At 39.5% G+C, this 17,490-nt stretch overlaps 1 protein-coding gene across 1 annotated transcript in view; it reads right to left on the minus strand.

Annotated features, from left to right (window-relative positions):
- LOC110160424 (cGMP-dependent protein kinase 1-like) overlaps positions 1-17,490 on the minus strand; it is a 168,688-nt gene that overhangs the window by 86,185 nt on the left and 65,013 nt on the right. Inside the window, 1 exon segment of the mRNA XM_020925065.2 lies at positions 8,114-8,227. Within this exon segment, the coding sequence (XP_020780724.1) occupies positions 8,114-8,227 (114 nt within the window).

Below are 17,490 nucleotides of genomic sequence, written 5' to 3' on the forward strand. Positions count from 1 at the left end.
TGGACAGTGACAGAGCCCCGACTCCCACACTGCAAAAAAATTAGATCAGCGAAAATAAACTAGAGGAAACCTTGCATTAACATATAGAGGATTTTTTTCTATTCTGTTTTTTGTGACATCTTCGATTTTGGACGAGTGTTGTCAAGATACTCACACACAACACACAAAACTGACTCTTGTGAGCTTTAAATAATGAATAAAAACAGACCTGGAGTGGTGTTTTGTTTCATTCACATGTTTGAGTAACACTTTATTATTAGTCTGTCTACATCTCCAAAGCTCAAAATGCTCTGTTCCACCTTGTGATGTCATGAAGCGGTAGTTTTCAAGTTAAAGGGACAGTCCGGACCTCATTTCCTAGTGAGCCTAGTGAGTGTTGGAGATGTGTGGAGATACTTTTTAAAATATTCCTTAATAGTCCTTGTATTTGCAGAGGTCGCTGGTGCTAGACTAGTGCATGTCAATGGCCATAGTTATCCTGCCACTAAAAACCCACTCCACAAAACATCTGAAGCGAATCTTATTATTACGCCAGACTATCAATATAAAAGTCTGTGTTGATAGAATAATTTTAGAAGTAAAACCAACCTTGCATTTGAAGGATTTATGTTTGAGCAGCAGCAGCGACTTGTACTTCCTGATAGAAAGCTTAGCAGTGGCGGACTGATATGAGAGAAAATAGTCCCTCAATATGAGACAATTCATGTGATAATAAAACATAATATAACCATGTGACCTTATACTGTGTAATCCCTCAGTGGTCCAGGTAGGTTCCATAGTGGTCCATGTGTGTACTGCTGGGTTTTAGAAGACAGCGCAGCATTCTATAGGCCAATATTAATTAATACAAATGGGGGACAGCTAAAATAGTTTAAATGCAAAATTATGTTGTAATACAGTGAGTTCTTGAGTTTAGTCAATAACTGAAAATGCCAGGTTTACCTTTTGGAGATTTTATGGCAGTGGTCTGATACCCCCCAAGTACACCGCGTGGACCCTCCCACATCCCAAACACTGTGCAGAACGTCCCTCCTCCTGTACGCCGCATGGACCATCCCTCCTCCCGTACGCCGCGCGGACCATCCCTCTAAACATGAACTAAAAGCAGGACTAAATGAGAACTAAAAGCAGGACTAAACCAGGTCTAAACCAGTTCTAAAACAGAACTAAAACTGAACTAATACAGGTCTAAAACCAGGTCTAAAACAGGTCTATAACCAGGACTAGAACAGGTCTAAAACCAGGACTAAAACAGGTCTAAACCAGATCTAAATCAGTTCTAAATCAGTTCTAAATAATTTCTAAAACAGAACTAAAACAGGTCTAAAACAGGATTTAACCTTGCTTAACCATGCCATGCAGACCTCCTCCCATATGCCACCCCCTCCAACCCCCTCAGGTCCATGAAATATTGTCGGATATAAAACCAATCCGTGATGCAAAAAAGCTTGGGGACCACTATGGTTAAGTACACTGTAATCAAAAGGGAAATCTGGCTTATACTTGTTCTGATACAGCTCAACATCATTCTAAAACTTTTCTGAAAAGGTTTATTTCTGTCCTATCAACGTGACTTTTTCAGTATCGATACCTGCTCAAATGATCTAGTTTCCATATTCGTTTTTGGATTGATTAATACAATCCTGTTTTGGAGTGATATAATATTTAAAAAAGAAGATGTAGGCAGTTCACAAAGCACATTTGGAAACGCATCCATTAGCACTGAAAATTTTGGATAAAGAAAAGACCAAACACCCACACTGCAAAAAATAAATAAATAAATAAAAATCTTGCCCACTTATATAAAAATTCATTTGAATATTTATCTTAGTTTGCAGATCTACTTTGCAAATGTGCTGGTAAGGCATTAAACATAACATCTGGCGTTTACTCAATAATATGTTTTTGTATTGTTTTAAGAATTTGTATTTTTACTGTGAGTGGGCTCCCCGTCACCTGCTGTCACCGCTGTAGAAATAAGTAAGTGTAATGTACGGAAGCCGAGAGGGGTCACAACAAACGCAAACGCTGCAACAAATACAAATGCGACAACACAACAAAAAGCCACAACACACCAAAAAAAGTCACAACACACCAAAAAAAGCCACAACGGAAATGACCGCGGGACTCTATTTTAATGCAAACGCCACAACAAATACAAATGCCACAACACAAATGCAAATGCCGCAACACATTAAAAAGCCACTACACAAAAGCCACAACAGAAGTGACATTTGTCATTTGTCTATTTTCCGACAGACCGATCAAGCGGCAAGTGAAGAAGAAAAACTACATTGTGAAATGAATAATGATAAAACAATAAATTACTTTTACTTACGTTTCCAACTTCTCCGTTCCTTTACTTTTCACGTTGTAGTTTTTCTTCTTCACTTGCCACTTGATCGGTCCGTCAGAAAATAGAGTCCCACAGTCACTTCCATTGTGGCTTTTTAATGTGTTATGGCTTTTTGATTTGTTGTGGCTTTTTAATGTGTTGCGGCATTTGCGTTTGCGTTGTGGTGTTTGTATTTGTTGCGGCATTTGCATTAAAATAGAGTCCCGCGGTCATTTCCGTTGTGGCTTTTTTTTTTGGTGTGTTGTGGCTTTTTGTTGTGTTGTCGCATTTGTATTTGTTGCGGCGTTTGCATTTGTTGTGACCCCTCTCGGCTTCCGTAGTAATGCCATACTGTGGAACATTCTAGACAACATCTAGAAAGCATGCAAGCAGGTGACTCCACCAGGTCAAATTACAGGTCAGATCTCCGGAGAGGCAATCTCGCTCACAATAATAATACAAGTTTATCAGGGTATTTTTAGCAGCAGAAAAACACAACTGTATGTCATGGGGTTAATTTTCTTTTTTGAGTTTTATTTTGTAATGCAGTATATCTTTTGAGTTTTACTTCCTGTTGTATTCATTGTTTGTCCCTCCTGGTTCATTATCAGTGTCGTGTCTGTTCAGATTTTTGTCGTTGCTTGTTCTTCTGATTTTTGTTAAAGTTCTAATTAAACAATTTTACAAGTACAGTCCTGCATTTTGGGTCACTGTAATTAAATAAAAGCAAGATAGATAAGTTTAATACTATACTGCGGGACATTCCAGGCAGAGCAATAACATCTCCACGGGGAAAAAACGGGTGAAAAGTTATAACGTTAAATATTTGAGAGACAATCCTTATTTTTTCTGTATTTTTTAGACTTCAGAGCTAAATTAAGCTTAAAAAACGTTATAAAGACGAGTGGATCCGGAGCTCTCCCTGATTTCAGAGGGCGTGACTGACAGACAGATTAACCAATCAGAGAGACACGTGCTATGTTCAAGTCAAAAACAAAAACAAACATGGCTGCTGCATGTGAAAAAGTGAAAAAAAATAAAAAATACATACAGGAATTGAGAAACAGCGTGGATTTTTCCTAGGGATCGGACAATACAATTTTCACAAGACACACCATAAGAACGAGATTTTGAAAAAATTCATGATAAATAAGTAGTGCAATCCATTTCACAATTCAGACTGCACTTTTTTCACTTTAAAGTTCATTGTACTACAGTTTTTTTTTGGGAACTACACCTTCTTAAATTGCATATTTCACCAGCTCTTAAATCTTTTTTTCGTCCAATCTTGTAGCAATTTTGTCTCTTTTACAGAATCAACAACTGAAGCACCAAACTATTACTTATCACAGGTGAAAAAAAAGTTGTATATTTTGTTCTAAATGTTACTGGAATTTGAGAGGAGGTGTCTCAAACGTGATACAAATTAGTCCCTTCTGGATTCGAACAGAATGTAGAACGGACTGTGGCTGATCAGGCAAGTTCATACCACCAGTGTGCCCTTATACAAGACACTTTTCTGTTTTGTGTGTATGTTTAATTGACTGGTGGTGATTGGTGGAGAAAATAAAAAAGAAAAATGTATTATACCATTCATATGTTTCTCTTTGTTATTATAAGATGCTGTGAGCTACTGTGTCCAATTAATTTCCCTTATGTGGATCAATAAAGTTTGTCTAAGTCTAGTGTAGACTTAGTGTAGTGTAAGAATTATTTTATTATTTATATATAACATAATGATAAAAAGGGGCACACTAGATAAAAAAAGTAGGCGCAGGAAGAGGCAAAAAACCCAAAAGGGCTTATATTATATTATAGCCTCCAGCCTAGAAGTGCATAAAACTGAACATTATAGCTGTGCACTACTTTAAAACATTTACACTACACCTTAGAGAAAAGTAGATTCAAATATGGATTAAAATACAATGAAACACCTAACAACTGAATGATTATTAAATATTACTATCAAACATTTCCTTAAAGGGCCCATGTCATGCAAAATAACTCTTTCCATTGTATCTTCTGCACATATCCAAATACAATTTGGGTTCTGGAACATCAATTACACAATAGTTATGAAATCTTACTGATTTCTTGGAGGCAGTCACAGACCAGGAACTATGAAAGACCAACTATTGCTCATCCCCCTGCCCATCCTGAGAAAGCACAGGCTCCGACCTCCAAACGTGACGTAGTCTCTGAGTGAGCCGCCCTTCCTCCGTCCATCTCAGGGAGGGAGGGGGACCCGGGATTGGATGAGGACTTTGCACGAAGCTCAAGCACTGCGTTGACAACAACTGAACATTACAGTCCCTGACAAAAGTCTTGTCGCTTATCCATTTTGTAGAAACAAAAGCTTATAACCTGACTTTAAATTAATCGATTGATTTTAGAAATGTCTCATATGAAAGCTAAAACCCTCCCAAATTATGCTCAATAAACTAAAATAAATTTGCTTCACTGAAGAAAGATTGATCATTTAATGAACACAGAAAGGTCAGATTTTGGCAAGACAAAAGTCTTGTCGCCTTGTCATATGATGCACCCAATCCTAGATTACAGCCTCACCTGTGATCAGTTACTGATCAGTCAATTAGTGGGTGTGTATAAAAAGAAGCCCAGCACACCAGACCTTCACATCAACTGCAACTTGACCTCTGACAACATGCCTAAGATCCACCCTGAGACCAAAGCGTTAATTATCAAGAGGCTGAAGACCAGATCCACTGCTGAGGTGGGTGACACCTTCAATGTGTCTCAGCGTCAAGTACAAAGAATGAGAAAAAGATCTGAAATGACTGGAGATGTTTTTGACAAGCCCAGGTCCAGCAGACCCCGCAAGACAACTGCTCGGGAGGACCGTTTGTTGATTCGAAAATCCAAGGCCAGCCCCTTTTCCACTGCAGCAGACTCCACCAGGCCTGGTCACCTCAAGTCCCTGTGTCAACTTGAACAGTTTGTAGAATTCTTTCTCAAAAGGCAATTAAAAAACCGTGTGGCATTTGCCAAGGCCCACAGCCTGCTAAAAGGATGGAAACTGGAAAAGTGGCAGAAGGTGGATTTCTCAGATGAATCCTCGGTTGAATTACATCACAGCCACCGCAAATATTACAGGAGACCTACTGGAGCCCGCATGGATCCAAGATTCACCCAGAAAACAGTTAAGTTTGGTGGCAGAAAAATCATGGTCTGGGTTACATCCAGTATGGGGGTGTGCAAGACTTTTGCAGGGTGGAAGGCAATATCAATAACCTAAAATATCAAGAAGTATTAGCTCCTCTTACATTCCCAACCATAAAAAGGGTCAAATTTTGCAGCAGGATGGTGCTCCACCGCATACTTCTATCTCTACATCCAAGTTTCTCAAGGCGAAGAAGATCAAGGTGCTCCAGGACTGGCCAGCCCAGTCACCAGACATGAACATCATTGAGCATGTCTGGGGTAGAATGAAAGAGGAAGCATGGAAGGCAAAACCAAAGCATGTAAGACGCTTTCTTTGCTATTCCTGATGACTTCATCAACAAATTGTATGAATCATTGTCGAACCGCATGGATGCGTCCTTCAAGCTCATGGAAGTCATATAAGACATTAAATATGGATCTCACAGCACCACTACTTAATTCACTGACGTTATGCAACATATTTTTGTATTTGAAGTAAATTATTTGTTAAATTTTCTGTAGGCGACAAAACTTTTGTCTTGCCAAAATCTGACCTTTCTGTGTTCATTAAATGATCAATCTTTCTTCAGTGAAGCAAATTTATTTTAGTATATTGAGCATAATTTGGAAGGGTTTTAGCTTTCATATGAGACATTTCTAAAACCAATCGATTAATTTAAAGTCAGGTTATAAGCTTTTGTTTCTACAAAATGGATAAGCAACAAGACTTTTGTCAGGGACTGTACTGATTGGTAAAGTATTAATAAACGCTAGTACAGGGGTCGGCAACCCGTGGCTCCGGAGCCGCATGCGGCTCTTTAGCACTCCCCTAGTGGCTCCCTGGAGCTTTTTCAAAAATGAGTGAAAATGGAAAAGGAAATATTTTTTTGGTTGTTGTTTTAATATGGTTTCTTTAGGGATAAAACCCTCGTTCATCTCTGGTCATGGATTGATCCATCAGCTGTGTGTGCAAATGCAAACACATGAAAATTGTTTCAGCAGAACAAACAGATGAGCTGAAGCGGGGGGTGGTGTCCAGTGCCTCCACCTGAGAAGCGCTTTCCCCCCCAAAAAAACAAAAAAAACAAAACACGTGCACAGACGGACCGCTCAGAACAACATATAACGAACCAAATAGGATTCACGCTTCTGTCCGGCTGCTTTGCACCCCCTCGGAACCAGCCGCGGTCAAGCATGGAGGACCGCAGCAGCCTGGACCTGTGGTCCACAGCACATTCTTGCTTTTCCCGCACGGAACCAGCGCACAGATGACCGCACTGAAGCACTCGGACCCTGTCCTTTGCGCGCTGGTCTTGCTCGCCCCCGTCTGGAACCAGGACATGGAGGACGAAGTCTCCGGACAATCTGACCAACACTGGACCCCCAGCCCCGTCTTGAGGGGCTGCGCGCTGACTGCTCCCATGTGTTTAGCGCTGCTGCCCGAGTTCAGAGCTTCTGCTCCAGGTTTGTTGTATGAGTGCTCCTATGCACGATCAGAAGAAATGCAACTGCTGCTCTGAATGCTTCCATCATCATCGTCAAAGCAACAGGTAAACGTCGGTCGCACTTTCAGCGCGTCAGCTCCTAAAACTCCATTTATCTCAGTTTACACGCAAACGTAAAACCAGAGTTTTCCAAAATCTCCACTCTAGCCAGAGTTTTTAGAAAGATTCGTTTTCAGAGGCGAATTAACGTGTAAACGATGTGTACAAACGAAGGGAAACGTCTCCGTTTTAAAAAATACCTGTGTATGTGTAAACGGGGCCTAAATGACAAAGGAATAAACACTAACCACCTGATTTCAGTGGCTACAGATGGCGCACTGAATATGAGAGGGTCGCAAAAGGGGTTTGTGTAATCATGAATGCTCATTTTGTATTTGTAGCCTACTTAGTCATTTTAATAGTAGGCTTATATAGCTAATATACTGACAGCCTATGTTTCCTTCATATTAGGCTTATATAAGGCTTTTCATTTTGTGCGGCTCCAGGCAGGTATGTTTTTTTTTTTTGGGGCCAATATGGCTCTTTGAGCATTTTGGGTTGCTGACCCCTGCACTAGTAGATAAACTATATCGTGTACACTGCAGTGTAGAACAATGAGCTTATGCTGTCGCTTCTGTTTAGGTGTTCATGTGGGAATTGTCAGCCGATGCAGGGTGGAGGCGGTGGAGCGGGGAGCGGGGAGAGGGGGCGGGTGCGAAGCGCTTTCTGCTACGTCAAATGCATCATAGGTGTAGCAGCTTTAGTTCCTTGTCACGTGGGAGGGTGGCAGAAATACACTGCAATTTGTTTAAAAAAATGCTGAATCAATCTAAAAAACACTTCGGCGACACATACAAGGCCCACACATCACTCTTTGAAGGTAGAAAGCTCTGAAAAGTTGATTTTGCATGAGATGGGCCCTTTAAACTCCTTTTGAATTATGTTTCACTAAGCAGATGTGAAAACTGACATCTTGATGTGACACATTTTGGAGCTTGAAAATTGGACAAGTACTGTATCTCTGAATCTCTGCATTGGTTTTAAAGTAAATTGTGAAAAGTTCAGGGATCGTAGTTGTGTTATAAAGAAGGGCATCTGGTTTAATTGTACTGCGCAGGTTGACTTGACTCACTGCGTACTGTGGCGGTCCTGGTGCAGTTGTAGAGGATGGCCAGCTCCCCAAACACTCGTCCAGGCCCCATCGTGCACAGCTTCATCCCCTCTTTGGTCACCTCCACCTTTCCCTCTGAAACACAAAACCAGCAGAAAATAAGCAAAGTGATTCTCAATCCAACTGAGGTAGACTTTTTATAACTGTTGGGGGGTCTGCCATTTGTCCATGTACATATAATAATGTCTATAATGTCCCAAGGTATGACCTTAAACTCTTCTATCTCCATGGAGACAAGCAGGTAGCGCTCCGAGGCAAAGAGACATGTTAAATCTGTTGAAAGGCGATAAGGATTGATAAATAGACAGAAAGAGAGATAGAGATGAGGGAGAGGGAGATAGATAGAGATAGATAAACAGACAGAAAAAGAGAGATATAGATAGAGAGCAAGAGAGAAAGAGATAGAGAGAGAGATATATAAATAGAGAGACAGAGATAGAGATAGATTAGACCGTTATACAACACAGGATGATGCTGTATAATGAACTATTCAAACAGACACAGCTGTTGAACTCTTGATGTTTTACTCTTTATGTCTCTCTGTCCCTCTGAGTGGACACATGGACCATCACACACAGACAGTAGATAGTGTACAGTATAGATAGTTATAGTACTGTGCAGGTAGAACTATCTGTAGTGATGGGTCCTCCGTGTCGAGGCTTCGAAGCGTGTGCCGAGTAATCCAGAAAGACTTTGGTGAAGCGCATATCGAGGCTTGTATCGGTGACGTATGTGGTGACATTCGAAGCCTCGCGAACCGCCCCTACCACGTGACTGGTTCAGGAAGTGGTTTGCAGATTTGGCATGCGATTCGAAACATAAGGGCCAAAGAAACACAAAAGATTCCCCCAAAACATTTTGTGGTGTTGGGTTATTGTGAGTTTGGTACATTCTTTTTTTTTGCTATGGAGCCAGCAAGAAAAAGAATAGTTTCCCTTGTTTGGGAACATTTTGTGCTGATATCTCCTAATAGTACATAGTAATAATGACGTCATTAAATAAACAATATTACTAAATACACAAATTTGACAACACACTGTTTCCCCTGGTCTAATATATTTCTTTAAAAAAAAAAAATCAACTTTAGTGTCTACTTTTTCTTTTAACCTGACCTTTATATCATGAACAGACTCCATGTTAATAAATTCAGAATTTATGTTGATATCACAAACATTCAAATATTTAATCATTCATTTGTTCAGTATAAATCTTTCCATCAGAACCACAATGATCATGTTGATTGTTCTATTATCACTCTGCCTGATATACTTTTTTTGGCCACTTGATGGCGCAGTGGAGCAAATGAAGCACCTTGAAGCATCGGCTCAAGAGTCGAGCAAATGGATGGAGCGCTTCAGTGCTTTATGGGGCTTCATCTCGCATTCACTAGGTATTGGCCCGAGTGACAGGTTAGATCTGTGGACAGGAGACCCCCTTCACAGTAAGCAACAAAGACACATATTAAGACTGCTTAGATTATGGCAAAAATCATTATCACAATTATTTTGGTCAATACTTAAATCACGATTAGTCAAACGATAATTTTTTTTAATTACACGATGCATTTATTCAGCATTTCTCTCTCTAAAAAAAAAAACAAAACACTTTGTTACTGATAATGTACATGTAACTTTCAAATTGAAAATAAATATAGGCTACAAATATGAACCTTAGAGCAGTTTTGCGATGTATAAAACATAAAATGAATTAAAACTGCTCGTGGTGATGATGGCCCTCGCCTTGGTGCGCACGCCCCCGAACAACCTCCACAGCACTCTCTCTTCCCAACAGCCACACAGGTCGACAGCTCATCCACTAGAAAAATTACATAGTGCACCTTTAAAATTGAATAATGTGACTGATTTTAGAGACAAACTATAGAAACTAGGCCGTAGGTCACGTGACTTTTATGGTCAAGACTAAGACTGCATAAAAACACACCCTCCACTTTAAAAGTTACATAGTGTGTCTTTAAAGTTCTTAAAAGTGAATGATTCTAGAGGGAAAAGTATAAAAACTAGGGCATAGGTCTCATTGACTTTTATGATCAGGAGCATGTCAGTGAATGTTCTGCAAAGTTTCACAAATAAATCTAAAAATAAAAATAAAATCTATTAAAATCTATTAATCTTTAAATTAATTTAAAAGTAATTTTTTTTCTCCCCATAGTAAATTTTGTGCTGTCCTATAGGTGGCGCTGTAGCACTGATAATTGTGTTTGACATATCAATAGAATCAGGGTCATGCAGTGTATAACTGATTTTTTGCTCAAAATCATGCATAGAATTAAATCTCTGAATTTCGTACAAATTCAGAGTTGATATTTCATGTCTTTGGTAGGGGGCGCTATAGTTTTTTATCCAATATGGCCGTTGTTCTGTTCGTCATAGAGGCATGTTCCAAGTCATCATTTGGCTTGTCTCATTGTTCTCTATCACTGTCCCGAATTTCATTTGCCTGCATCGAAATATGTTTTTCAACTGCCCATAGAGTTTCAATTTTTGCAAATTCCAGGGGACGCTGCTGAGTGGGGTCACTTTGGGAATTGTCCCGATGCCCATTTTATCAAATTTTTCGCCAGACTGGTCAATCTGATACCCGGTTTGGGGACTTTTTGTCAACAATCAGGCCCTCAAAATTGCGATCGTTTGCAAGGAAAAATAACTTTTGTCTCTGTCACAATCTTTATTGAAGGTCTGCGTGGATTCACTGTGTGTTTTATTCACTATTTTTATCGTATAAGTAACATCAGCGCACACACAGGGCTCGTATAGTGAAGTTGTGCCTGTGCACGAACATGAGCAACTGTGCTGTGCTTTGGCCCACCTCCTCCAGTGTGATTACGCTCACACTGGACAAACGTACCAAAGCTTTACCGAGTGTGAGAGTGTGAGTGCATCCTAAATCCTTTCAACTTGATTATATGAGTTTAGAGATCGTTTGACACACAAATAAAAATTTCAATGAAAATTCGATTAATTGCACAGCCATACGTGATATTGAATAAATGACAGATATAGATTTCATGCCACACTGTGGAACATTCCAGCAAAGTAATAACACATTAATGAAAAGAAGCAAAAGGCTGTCCCCTCTCCAGAAAAGGTACACGGTTTTTGTGTTCTTGTGTAGAGATTGACAGATGGATAGATAGATAGATAGATAGATAGATAGATAGATAGATAGATAGATAGATAGATAGATAGATAGATAGATAGATAGATAGATAGATAGATAGATTGATTGATTGATTGATAGTCTTGAAAGTCCAGAAAAGGTACACGGTTTTTGTGTTCTTGTGTAGAGACTGACAGATGGATAGATGGATAGATAGATAGATAGATAGATAGATAGATAGATAGATAGATAGATAGATAGATAGATAGATAGATAGATAGATCGATAGATCGATAGATAGATAGATAGATAGATCGATAGATCGATAGATAAATAGATAGATAGATGGATAGATTGATAGATAGATAGACAGATAGACAGATAGATAGACAGATAAATAGATAGATAGATAGATAGATAGATAGATAGATAGATAGATAGATAGATAGATAGATAGATAGATAGATAGATAGATAGATAGATAGATAGATAGATAGATAGATAGATAGACAGATAGATAGATAGATAGATAGATAGATAGATAGATAGATAGATAGATAGATAGATAGATAGATAGATAGATAGATAGATTGATAGTCTTGATAGATAGACTGATAGATAGACAGACAGACAGACAGACAGACAGATAGATAGATAGATAGATAGATAGATAGATAGATAGATAGATAGATAGATAGATAGATAGATAGATAGATAGATAGATTGATTGATTGATAGAGAGACAGATAGACAGATAAATAGAGAGAGAGAAAGACTGACAGTAGATAATTTACTAAATGCCAGTACTATTAATTTCAACAAGAATATTGCTAAATCTACATTCCCACCACACGTTTTTCCTTCATCTCAATCACACCATCATACAACACGGGATGAGTCTGTATAATGAACTGTCCATATATACACAGCTGTTAAACTCCTGACGTCTCGTGTATATGCTCATGTGCTCTGACCCATGATGCACCTGTGTGTCGGGCAGAGATAGGACAGTGTACAGTAAAGATACGAGTGCAGTGTGAAAGATACAGCTCTATTGTTTGTACAGGCTGTGAGTGAGTGCGCCGCGTAACAGATATGAATACGCTCTCTGAAATGGGCCTCATTATTTTATGGCAGTGAAAAGATTAAATATGACACCATTTCAGCAGGTGCAGCGCATGTGAAAGGGAATTAGGGATTATTACACCAGTTTATTATACAGGGAAACAGAGGATTCAGTGGTTACATTTACAAAACAAATAATTATGAAACATTGAACACGGAGGATTTAATCTGCTATTGGAAAGATAAAGTGAAGGTTTTGTGTTTTATTAGGCCATTTGCAAGGCTGTGTTAAAGGTCCACTATGTAACTTTTCTGGTGGGGTGTCGGCCAGCTGCTTGTCTCCATGGAGATTTTACTGTTTTGCTTGAAGTGTTCCACAGTATAACTCATGAGTACACGTTAAGTACATGATTTTTCATTTTAATTTAATTTTAAGAAGCAATATGTACATTTTGAAACAGAGCGTCCGCCATAGAGATAAACCAGGTCTAAGCCAGGACTGAACCAGGACTACACCAAGAATAAACCAAGTCTAAATCAGGTCTAAACCAGGTCTAAACCAGGTCTAAACCAGGACTAAATCAGGACTAAACTAGGACTACACTAGGACTAAACCTGGTATAAACCAGCTCTAATCCAGGACTAAACCAGGACTAAACCAGGTCTAAACCAGGTCTAAACCAGGTCTAAACCAGGACTAAACCAGGACTAAACCAGGTCTAAACCAGGTCTAAACCAGGACTAAACCAGCACTAAATCAGGACTAAACTAGGACTAAACCAGGTCTAAACCAGGACTAAACCAGGACTAAACCAGGTCTAAACCCGGACTTAACCCAAGTCTAAACCAGGAATAAACCAGGTCTAAACCAGGACTAAACCAGGTCTAAACCAGGTGTAAACCAGGACTACACCAGAACTAAACCAGGACTACACCAGGACTAAGCCAGGTCTAAACCAGGACTACACCAGGTCTAAACCAGGTCTAAACCAGGTCTAAACCAGGACTAAACCAGGCCTAAACCAGGTCTACACCAGGACTAAACCAGGTCTAAACCAGGACTAAACCAGGTCAAAACAAGGTCTAAACCAGGCCTAAACCAGGACTAAACCAGGTCTAAACCAGGACTAAACCAGGTCTAAACCAGGATTAAACCAGGTCTAAACCAGGTCTAAACCAGGACTAAACCAGGTCTAAACCAGGACTGAGAGTCGGGAGTAGAGGAGAGAAAGGACAGGCGCAGAGCTCGATACCCTGTTCCATGGGCTCGGGGTTCTCTCTCTCACTCTCAAGTCCAAGATTAGTCCTGCCTTAGTCCTGGTTTAGTCATGATTTAGTCCTCACATTGATGACGTCACGAATTACATACCCCCACTTAAAAAATCCCCACTACAACACTGGTTAAATGTGTTAATCCTGTATTTATTTGAACACGTTATTGCAAAAATTGATAAAATATTTTTATTTTTAACTTAATTTCTAATCTAAAGTGGAGAGTCATCTCCTTATCTCCATGGAGATGCATACGTTTAATGCCACACACAGTAACATTTAGCAAAGCAATAACAAGGACAGAGATGATCTGGCTTGACTTTAAAATTAAATTAAATCAAAATTCAAATGTTTAAGTAATTAAAAGTTAAAGTCTGATTAATTTCTTTTATTTATTATGTATTAATCCTTCACAAAACAAAAGCAACACCAGCGCCAAGAGTCTGACACAAAACAATGAAATTAGGCACAAAGCACAAAAACTATGAATCAAACAAAGGCCTTATTACCATTTCTGTCAATGTGCTTAATTTTACTATCGTGTTTTGTGTTGTAATTTTTATTTTTAACAAGAATTTGAGGAAGAAAGACCAGAAAATAAACTCAAATTAAACACACAAATTAAATGTAACAGATGTAACAAAGGCAGCAATAAGAAAACTATTATTAAAACTATAGAATCTAGCATTTTATTCTCATTTCTTTCTTTCTTTTTTGTGTTTTTAATTATTTGTAAATTTGCATGCTTTCATTAATTCACCATTACTAGTTCAAATCGTAAGAAATAATATGTTCGCTTATAAGAAGTGCACGGAAATTCTGTGTAGTACAAAACAATATTAGGCACCAAGGAGAAAAAACGATATATCAAACACAGACCTTATTATCTTTTCTGTCAACGTGTTTTATTTTATTATCTCATATTGCAGTAATAAGTTGGTGAAATATGACGCAGATCTAATAATAAATGTATTGTTTTGTCATTTTTATGCTACTCCATAAACTCATTTAGATGCTCTTGACTTCACCTAAGGTTCCTCACACGCAGTTTTTTATAATGGTGCGTGGGAACCTTTCTTCACCTCCCGCTGTCAATGAAATCGCTCTATTTTCGAGTGTTGGACTTGAGTGTCAAAGGTCACGTTAACACTGACCAGAATTCATTTCAAAATCTATTTCCAGGATCTGCACCACGAGACTCCTACACACAAACGTGAGAATACACCTGCTCGGACGAAGCAAATAACCACAAAATAATCCAAATGCTTCAACAAAACAGAAAGAACTAAATAGACCATGATCCTTTGCTCTGTTTCAATGCAATCTACATGATAAAATAACTAAAGGGGATTTTTTTAAGTCGGGGTCTAACCCAGGACTAAACCAGGTCTAAATCAGGACTACACCAGGTCTAAACCAGGACTAAACCAGGTCTAAACCAGGTCTAAACCAGGTCTAAACCAGGTCTAAACCAGAACTAAACAAGGACATACCAGGTCTAAATCATGTCTAAATCATGTCTAAATCATGGCTAAACCAGGACTACACCAGGACTAAACCAGGTCTAAATCATGTCTAAACCAGGTCTAAACCTGAACTAAACCAGGACTAAACCGGGACTAAACCTGGACTAAACTAGGACTAAACCAGGACTACACCAGGTCTAAACCAGGTCTAAACCAGGTCTAAACCAGGACTAAACCAGGACTAAACCAGGTGGAAACCAGGTCTAACCAGGACTAAATCATGTCTAAATCATGTCTAAATCAAGTCTAAATCATGGCTAAACCAGGACTACACCAGGACTAAACCAGGTCTAAACCTGAACTAAACCAGGACTAAACCAGGTCGAAACCAGGTCTTAACCAGGTCTAAACCAGGTCTAAACCAGAAGTAAACCAGGACTAAACCGGCTGGACTTTTTAAACCAGGACTAAAACAGGACTAAACCAGGACTAAAACTAAAACCAGGACTAAAGCAGGACTAAAACAGGACTAAACCAGGTCTAAACCAAGACTAAAACAGGACTAAACCAGGTCTAAACCAGGACTAAAACAGGACTAAATCAAGACTAAGTACTGAGTGTCGGGACTGAGACCAGGACTGAGACCAGGATTGGACCAGACTGGGACTGGGACCAGACCGGGACTGAGACCGGGACTGAGACTGGGACCAGACCGGGACTGAGACGGGGACTGAGACTGGGACCAGACTGAGACTGAGACTGGGATCAGACCAGGACTGAGACCAGTTTAGTCCTGGTTCAGTCCTGGTTCAATCCGGCATCGCAGTTTAAGTCACTGAAATGGGAAACTGTTTACCGTTATCTGTTTTTTACATTATTCATTTAAAAAGAAAATCGAAAACTGAAAAAACTAATCTATATCTGTTTTTTTCATTTTGGTTTAGGAGACAAATAATGAAGAAAATAGTTATTTTTTTTTAATTTTCTTATATTTGGTTTTATTTTGAAAAACGAATGAACGAATGATATATGGATTTATGGCTTTAAACATATCATACTGGCCAACTCTGTGGAGAGGCACTTCCAGTAAGAAAGCAAAATATAGCCGCAAGCAGCAATGATCGGCCCTTGCGCGCGCACCTACATCTCGTCCTGCAAACGCTGCACCCCACAAACGCCGCACCCCGCAAACACGCGCCCTGCAAACGCTGTGCCTCGCAAAACACCGTGCCGTGCACTAACCCTAATAACCCTAAGCCTAAACCTAACCCTAATCATAATCCTCAACATAGCCCCAGCCCTAGCTCTAACTCTTAATTTAACCCTGCCATTTTACATAATTTTTGCATGTATTTATTACAACAAACAGGCGTGGTTGCAATAAAAATTCTTGTTCCTTTTGCCAAGATGCATCTGGCTACAAAATTTATTTTTTCTATAAAAACTTTGTGTAAGCCCACTATACCAGGACTAAACCAGGACTAAACCAGATCTAAACCAGGTCTAAACCAGGTCTAAACCAGGGACTAAACCAGGACTAAACCAGGACTAATCTTGGATTTGAGAGAGAGAGAGCGGGAGAACCCCAAGCAAGAGGTCTGTGCGGGACTGAAACCGGGGCAGATTTTGTGCTTGTGGCCCTGGCAACACCATGTAAATGGGGTGTGGGCATCATTGAGTTTTTTAATCGAGACCATGTCACAAATGTGTATACCAAATTTTATGTATCTATGACAAATAAAACCTTATTGTTCTATTCAAATTATCTAGAGGGCGCTACTGCACGTATTTTTGTATTTTCTTACAACAATCTGTTCAGGGTCTCGGTGTGAACCCACGATTAAAATTTGAGTGAAATCGGCCAAAGTCTGTGCCAAAATTTGTCCATTTTACCAATGGAATAACATGGAGAGTTTATGTCATTGCTATGGCAACGGTGTAAAAAATATGGCATGGGTGTCACTGACTTTTTGGATCAGGATGCTAAAATGGAATTTTGTGCAAAATTTCAGACATTTTTAAATAGCCCCCCACCAGGTCAAACCAGATCAAACCAGATCAAATGAGGTCAAAATCAAGATTCCATCATCACCATGGAGATGTCTTGTGTCAGCCAATCAGCTAACAGCATGGAGATTATGTAACATTCTAGAAGTGACATCATGTGACCTTTATGCCCTATATAAGGCACCAACACTTTTGAACATCAACACAACTTCTCAGGACACTGGTGAAGACACATACAAACATGGACAGCTCGAGTACTTTTTTCTCAAAACCCTGGCACCTCTATACTTTAGAGGATGACGCCCACCTCTATGACGAGGACTTCGACCTGGAGGCTCTGCTCTGCCCCACACCATCAGGCGGCGTTCAGAAGCCAGGGAGACACCAGTTGGGTCTCCGCAACATCCAGGA

This window comes from Boleophthalmus pectinirostris, unplaced genomic scaffold, assembly GCF_026225935.1.
Source record: "Boleophthalmus pectinirostris isolate CB_2022bp ecotype Guang Dong unplaced genomic scaffold, ASM2622593v1 HiC_scaffold_14, whole genome shotgun sequence".
NCBI lineage: Eukaryota > Metazoa > Chordata > Actinopteri > Gobiiformes > Gobiidae > Boleophthalmus > Boleophthalmus pectinirostris.